This window comes from Cupressus sempervirens, chromosome 9 (assembly GCF_028749045.1).
Source record: "Cupressus sempervirens isolate cs-2001-9-10 chromosome 9, ASM2874904v1, whole genome shotgun sequence".
NCBI lineage: Eukaryota > Viridiplantae > Streptophyta > Pinopsida > Cupressales > Cupressaceae > Cupressus > Cupressus sempervirens.
This window is the reverse complement of record NC_143126.1, coordinates 264,779,971-264,787,601: the sequence shown is the minus strand read 5'-3', so window position 1 is coordinate 264,787,601 and position 7,631 is coordinate 264,779,971. Positions and strand designations below refer to the sequence as shown.

At 35.6% G+C, this 7,631-nt stretch overlaps 1 protein-coding gene across 1 annotated transcript; it reads left to right on the top strand.

Annotated features, from left to right (window-relative positions):
• The first annotated feature begins 1,517 nt into the window (after nucleotides 1-1,517).
• Nucleotides 1,518-7,155, top strand: LOC149538471 (hydroxyproline O-galactosyltransferase GALT6-like). Its single transcript, XM_089799799.1, has 7 exons — nucleotides 1,518-3,087; nucleotides 4,527-4,759; nucleotides 4,902-5,192; nucleotides 5,538-5,666; nucleotides 5,838-6,011; nucleotides 6,288-6,395; nucleotides 6,521-7,155. Exons 1-7 carry the CDS (start codon nucleotides 2,280-2,282, stop codon nucleotides 6,725-6,727), a joined length of 1,950 nt encoding a protein of 649 aa, XP_089655925.1. The 5' UTR covers nucleotides 1,518-2,279; the 3' UTR covers nucleotides 6,728-7,155.
• Nucleotides 7,156-7,631: the final 476 nt, after the last annotated feature.

The following is a 7,631-nucleotide window of genomic DNA, read 5'->3' as shown; positions in this document are numbered from 1 at the left end:
CCTCACATTTTAAGAACAATGTATTGTCTGAATGGTGAAAAATACTTACCTGTTCCTGATAGTTGTCTTTTAGCCACTCTATTAAAAACGAGATTTCTTCTAGTGAGCCATTCCAAATAGCAAAAACCCCCTTCTTAAAACAATCATACCAGGAGTCGTCTGTTGCTTCAATGGAAATCTTAATAGGATTATCTTGGGGTTTCTTAGGGGGAAATCCTAAAGTTGTTTTAGGGTTAGATGACTAGTCGGTATTGATTTGTCTGCGATAAGGGGGAATGTAGGAAGAAGGGGAAAAAGGCTTGAAGGGAATCTTAGCGGCTAGGGTCGTGGCCACCTGTGATTTACTCCTTGGATGAGATAGAGGATTTATAAGCTTGGGCTGCGCATATCTAGTCAGATTGAAAACTCGAATTTGATCATCTAACTGTTCGATGGTGAAAACTGGGAAATGTGCATGGGATTTATATCTGTTTGAGGAATCAGAAGAGGTTTCTACAATGTTTACTTGAAGCCCTCCTTCCCAGCATTGGCATTGATTTCCTCTCGTATGTTCTTCCGAGACCGAAAACCTATTGGCCCTCGGAACCTCAAATCTAGCATCCGCTTTCCCAAGCTTGTTATGAATTTTGCTGCGGTTAGCTATGGAGTCATCTCTCCTGTGGGGGTCTTTGGGATGTTTCTTTCTGATTCGATGCCTCCACTTTTGTCCTAGATTTCCCACAAATTTCATGTTCGAATTTGTCATTTTTGCAGTGCAGAACTTATTTTAATAAACTTATTATTTCTTTTTTATTATTGATAATTATTAAAAGATAAACTTTTTTTTAAAAATTAAATTTATTATGTATATCAAAGAAAAAAGTAAATGAATTTAAATAAAGATTATTTTATCTATTTTAATTTTATTTTTAAAACTTGAATCCATTAAATATTAAAAAAAAAAATTCTTTTGTTAAAATTATTTATGCTTCCAATCTTTTTCTTAAATTTTAGGAATAAGAATAAACAATCTACATACAATTTATTTTTCTATTTAATTTACATTTAGAATTTAATCTATATTAATATTAATATTAATATTTTATAAGATTCTTTTATGCAAAAATAACAATATATACTTATTTTAAAAATTTGAAATCATTTAATGTCAAAGCTATATTGACAAATAATATAATTTTTTTAAAAATACATAATTAATAACCTCATATAATTAATGAGTATAATTTGAGCCTTAGAATAACAATGTACTTTGAAAACTCAACAATTCAATTTATGTGTTGTTTGACCCACAACAACTGCCATCCTAGTGGTCCCCCAAACTTCAACTATGACCGTTTCTCTAAAATATATTTATATTATCCCTTGCCCAGATCTATTTAGCATATATAGAATAACTAGTAAAATAAATCTATATTTAGCATAATAACCAGTAATAATAATAAATAAACAAAAATATATCTAGGAAGAAGGCAGGGAGAAGAAACTAAGGAACTCTTGAAGCTGCCAATTGTCTTACTGGCCTAAAAAAAATGGCACACGACATCTAATAAAACGTCAACCCCGGCATGCGAAACGAGAAAAAGAATATAAACCCACGAGGCAAAAGGGAGAATAGTTTTATTACCGTTAAAAACGATGATTGAGAAAACCCTGTTGCCTGGTCAGATCGGTGTTTTACAGAGTGGCCTATGCTTGGGTTTTAGTTTATAGTTTTTGCCATTCCGCGTGCACTGCCAACCTCCTTCGTGTTGGCTTAGCCGACACAGCAAGTTTTTTATTTCAATTTTAGCTTCATACCTACTTTGATTTCATCGACCCTTTTTGAAGCTAATCAATCTCTGAGCCAAAGTAGGGCTGGAATCCTGAACAAATTTGGCTGTGATATTCGTCTTTCTTCCTGTCCTCTCGATTTAGCCGGTGCCTCACCGAGCCCTGTTGAAGATCCCTGGCACTGAAATAGCATTGCTGATTGGTCTCGAGTCAGAGGAGTCCTGGAATCCTTATAGTTTTGGCGCTGCGATTTTTTTTTGGCGGAAGTTTTTTAAGGTCTTGGAAGGATTGAGTCGAGCTTACAGGAAGGAAGAAAAAAGATATTGAAATTTGAGCTGAAAAAGGGAACTTCTGTTTGGGATTGATTTGAGTGCGAGAAATCTAAATTTGAGCTGAAAAGGAGGGCACCTTCTGTTTGGGATTGTTTTGAGTGCAAGAAACCCAAATTTGAGCTGAAAAGGGCAACTTCTGTTTGAGATTGTTTTGAGTGTGAGAAACCTGAATTTGAAATGGAAAAGCATCCCAAATATTGGCTGAAAATGAAGAGGGTGAGATTGGATTTTTGTGGGTTAAGTGGCATAAGGATTTTTGCGCTTTTGTGTTTTCTGTATTTTGTGCTTTTTAGTTTTCAGTTACCCAAGGCTAGTTGGACGGAGGACAATTCAGAAGAAGTGTTCGTTAGAGATAAGACATTGTTGCAGATTCTCCATAAGGATCCTCTTCATGAGGAGAATGAGGTCAATAATGCTCCAGTTAGGCCTTCTAAAGAGTCTTTCCCTGTAATGGGCGGGCCTATTTCAAATCCCATAGAAATGAACCAGACAAAGGAGTTGTCTCAAATTGAAAGGTCTGCAATGGAGGCCTGGACATTAGGTCTAAAGGCATGGGAAGAACTTGGGACGGTGATGGATGATGGGACTGCAATTGCGTACAAGGTTGAATCCTGCCCAGGGTCAATTTCCATGAAAAGTCTAGAACTACAGAAATCCGGAAGGGTGATGCATTTGCCTTGTGGATTAAGAGTGGGTTCTTCTATAACTATAGTGGCTAAGCCTAGGCAGGCCCATCAGGAGAAGAACCCCAAAATCTCTGCTTTGAATGGAGCCAACTCTTTACTTGTTTCTCAGTTCATGATTGAATTGCAAGGGCTGAATGCTGTGGATGGTGAGGACCCACCTAGGATATTGCACTTTAATCCAAGGTTGAAGGGGGATTGGAGTGACAAGCCCGTCATTGAGCTTAATACTTGCTATAGGATGCAGTGGGCTTCGGCTCAGAGGTGTGACGGATGGCGATCAAAGGAGGAAGATGAAACAGGTATGTAAATTGGTGCTATTTTATGTCAAAACAAACATATGTATTCACTTTTACATCTTTTTTTGGTTAAGAGCAACAGTTTCTATTTAGTGGAAAATTGTTATGATTTGGTGTATATATATACAATTTTTCTCATAGATTAATTATATTTACATATGAACAGATGGACTTGTAAATTGTCGGGGATCAGGTCTTTTTCACAATCATATCTTTTAGCTGTGAAGCTAACCGAGCCCTTACACCTTTAGATTAGTGATCCACATAATTGCCTTAGCAAATAGGGGCAGGTCCACATCACCGTTTTGGATTAGTTGGTAGATTGTTGGCTAGAGGTGTTTGTTACATTTTCCAACTACTAGAACAAACTAAATTCATTCTTTTCACCCACAAATCGAGGCTTCGATCCAGCATTTTGGAGGTGAGAAAGAAACTGGGAATTTGCTAAAACGGTGCTAGACGTAACTGTTTCATAATGTAGGACCTGTGTTATTGTGCAGCTTTTGATGCAGGCATAGGTCGAACTATTGTTGAATTGGGTTTTAATTAATTGCAAATTATTAATATTCTTAGCGTAATTGAAATGCAGTCTTAGATCCCAGAAAGCTTTGAGACAATGATTCAAACCGTGCTGAAAACCTAATCCTTCAATGTGCAAATTTTGTTCATGTAAACAGGTCACACGAAATATATTGAATCAATACTATATGCAAAGTAGGGTCATGATTATAGGGAAATGGAAACGGTATGAAAAATTTGGATAAACGGGTCATCTAGAAAGGTCATAAATGAGTCACCTTTTGATGGGCATTGAAATATCTAGGAAAGGATCCAAAAGCTACGATAACTATTGAAAGGTAGCTTCTATATCCGAATAGACTCAACTAAGGAACTGAATTTTAAGAATCGGTATACTTTCTAACAAACCTTTTATGTTCTCTGCAACAGATGGCATTTTTGAGCCAGCCAAAAATAGGATGACAGACATTTTGTATATTGAGGGTTTCATCTAACTGTTTTTGTAACTCTATTCTTCCGAAAGGCATCACGGTTAAGCCTTAAATTATGCAACATGTCCATGGGGTTGAATGTGGTTTCTAGGTTCAAGATAATAAGCTGCTTTATAGCAATTGAGCAGAATTTAGAACTGCTGCACTAGATTCTGGGTTTTTTTCCCGACTTTCTTAGGCGTTCATGGAGTTGTATGATATTTTCTCAAATGTTTTAATTTCTTCTAAATGACATTACCTTGTTTCTTCCATTAAAATCCTAATTATTTCTTATATTCTGTGGGTGTGTGATATTAACATTGAATCTTAATCATGTGTCTATGCTAATGCATGCAAAATATTTTCATTTTGGTGACTTGTCACCATCTCTTTGGCTAAAAATTACTTTTAGATTCTGAGGCCGAATTTTGAATGCTCTTTAAATGTTTGCAGTTGATGGTCTTCCCAAATGTGAAAAGTGGATCATGGATGAGGAGGATAGTCCAAAGGAAACTAAGAGTACATCATGGCTCAACCATTTATTTTGGGGTGAAAAGAAGCCAGTAATTGATTGGCCATACCCATTTGCGGAGAACAAACTGTTTGTTCTTACTCTAAGTGCAGGAGTAGAAGGCTATCATATCACTGTGGATGGGAGACATGTTGTATCTTTTCCCTATCGAACGGTGAGTTGAAAAGGCCTTATGGTGCAAAACTTACATTTCTCATTCATCTGCATGTTGTGCGAAATTGTTTATAGTTGAAATTTATGAAGCACCGTGCTAGTAATATAGTTAAATTCCCCTGACAGCAGTAATTGGTCAACAGGGATTTGTACTTGAAGATGCAACTGGCTTGTCTGTGAATGGTGACATTGATGTACACACAGTTGTTGCTGCTTCCTTGCCTACTTCTCATTCCAGCTTCTCACCTCAGAGACACTTAGACATGTCAGACAATTGGAAAGCTCCACCTTTGCCAGAAGGTCCAGTAGATCTTTTTATTGGGATACTATCTGCAGGTAACCACTTTGCAGAGCGCATGGCTGTCAGAAAGACATGGATGCAATCAAGGCATATCCGATCATCGAATGTTGTTGCCCGTTTCTTTGTTGCCTTGGTAAGCTTCAGTTGCTCTATATTTTGGGAAGAGATACCAGAAAATGCAATTAACTGAATTATTTACTGTTATAAATGATTATTAAAATAAAAAACTATTCACTGAAGCTTAAGAGAAAATCATATGTTCTTAGCTTTGGTTTTTGTCATTAGAGAAGATTTGCCTTAAAACACAGGAAATATCTAGACTGAGAAAATTGAGAATAAACTTGAATTCCAATATATTAATCCACTTCCAACTTTGATTATTTTATATTAGCAGTAATTGTTTACAGGAAATTATATGTCAATTGGATGCAAAAATTTTTGAGAGCAAAATCTAACCTTGTTTTTCTTAACTTTACAGAATGCGCGGAAGGAAGTCAACATACAATTAAAGAAGGAAGCAGATTTCTATGGTGATATAATAATTGTGCCATTTATGGACAATTATGAGCTTGTGGTTTTGAAAACCATTGCAATATGTGAATATGGGGTAAGCAACTTTCTTTTGTAGTGCCAAGTGGTTTCATATTGCTCTGTTGATATTTGTTCCCTTCATTTAAAGTTTGTATTTAGGGAATGATTCTTTTCCATCTCTTATCGGGTAATTCTATTTCTTATAGTATAATAATTCTTCTTAATTAATATATTATATTGTGTACAGGCTCATAATTTATCCGCCAAATACATAATGAAGTGCGATGATGACAATTTTGTGAGAGTGGGTGCTGTAGTGAAGGAAGTTAAAAAAATATTGCATGGAAAAGATGTTTACATTGGCAATCTGAATTACTATCACAAGCCTCTCCGGGTGGGGAAATGGGCTGTCACATATGAGGTACAGATAAGTTTTTATTGATACTTATTTGGGCATGAAGTGATTTTTAGATGCTGAGCCATTGTTAAAGTAGTTTCTAATAACTTTGCTTGAATGAAAAGTTCGTTTTACAGTTCTGGGGCTTATTAAATATCTAGTTCAGTTTCTTGCAGAGTTCAGATTATTGCTATTGGCTATTTTATGTCTTTTGTTACTTCAATAATGAAACCCAAACTGTCATGGCGACAGAGGACTATAATTAACACATGGGCCAATTTTGTTTGTTTTCTATTGCAGGAATGGCCAGAGGAAGACTATCCACCTTATGCAAATGGACCTGGATATATCATATCAAATGAAATAGCAAACTTTGTTGTAAACCAGCGCTATAATAAGACATTGAGGGTAAACTTCTTTGCTGAATATTACCTTTGCCTACATTATGGATCCAAATGTCATCATTTTGACATTTAATATTTAATTTTTGTCTATGCTTTCTTTTTCATTTAACTGTAATATTTTTCCTGCAGTTGTTTAAGATGGAAGATGTAAGCATGGGGATGTGGGTAGAACAGTTCAATGCTTCAACTCCAGTCAATTATTCACATGATTGGAAATTTTGCCAGTTTGGGTGCGTTGATGATTATATCACTGCACATTATCAGTCACCAAGACAGATGTTCTGCATGTGGGACAAATTATCTAAGGGAAAAGCTCAGTGTTGTAATATGAGGTAGAAAGATTTTGTAGCTAGAAGGTTGATGTTCATCAGATAATCTTAAAGGTGGCTTCATCTTCACTCGGGAATTCCAAATTACTAACCCTCTCACGTCTAACAGCCGTTGATTATGATACATTCATTGATTTTTTTGTCCTGAATCTGCACTCAAGAAATTTGCTTGTGAGTGGAACTACGCACATGCTAATCCCAGATGACGATATTCATTATTGATATTTTATCAATCAGTATGTGACTTCAGGATAAACTAACCTACAACCAGATGATCTCTGTGTAGATATACCTTGATCTAATGACGTGGATTTCAGTCTCCCCTCCCAAAGAGCGGGAACAATATTCTTACAGTTCTCATATTTCTATATTGTATATGGTATTACCATTTATCATTTATGTGTATCAAATAAATTTTAAGTTTCAGAGAAGGCACCAACGTTTTTATGTTTGCATAATGGAATTTTCTTGAATACGAGGCTGTTTATTCACAAATATGTCAATATCTGAGTTTTTGGAGTTGGAATTGAACTATCACAACGTTTAGTAATATATATATATATAGATGGAATTGAACTATTACAACGTAACAATCATTAAGTACAAATGGCTGGAAACCTCAGATTAAATTAAGTGGGTTTAAAGCACATAACAATCAGGAAACTTCATCTTAGAAATGATGGTTCTGTTTTTTTGCCTTTCTACCCATAGTTTCTACTGACTACATCCCAATTTAACCCTTTATCATTGTCAATACACACCCTAATTGAGAGCCATTCTTGACACCTTCAGTAAAAGAATTTGTGACTGGTTCTAAAGAAATTGCCTAGCAACTAACATTCTGCAGTTAAAAGTTAAGAGGTGAAATGTCCTCTAGGTATGAAGCTTGAATGGTATATGCAGTTACTATT

Bases quoted from the DNA above. Each gene is read 5' to 3' on its own strand.
- LOC149538471 (XM_089799799.1), top strand. From the start codon at position 2,280: ATGGAAAAGCATCCCAAATATTGGCTGAAAATGAAGAGGGTGAGATTG. The intron at 4,760-4,901 runs GTGAGTTGAAAA...ATTGGTCAACAG, and splicing joins TATCTTTTCCCTATCGAACG to GGATTTGTACTTGAAGATGC. The intron at 5,193-5,537 runs GTAAGCTTCAGT...TTAACTTTACAG, and splicing joins CCCGTTTCTTTGTTGCCTTG to AATGCGCGGAAGGAAGTCAA.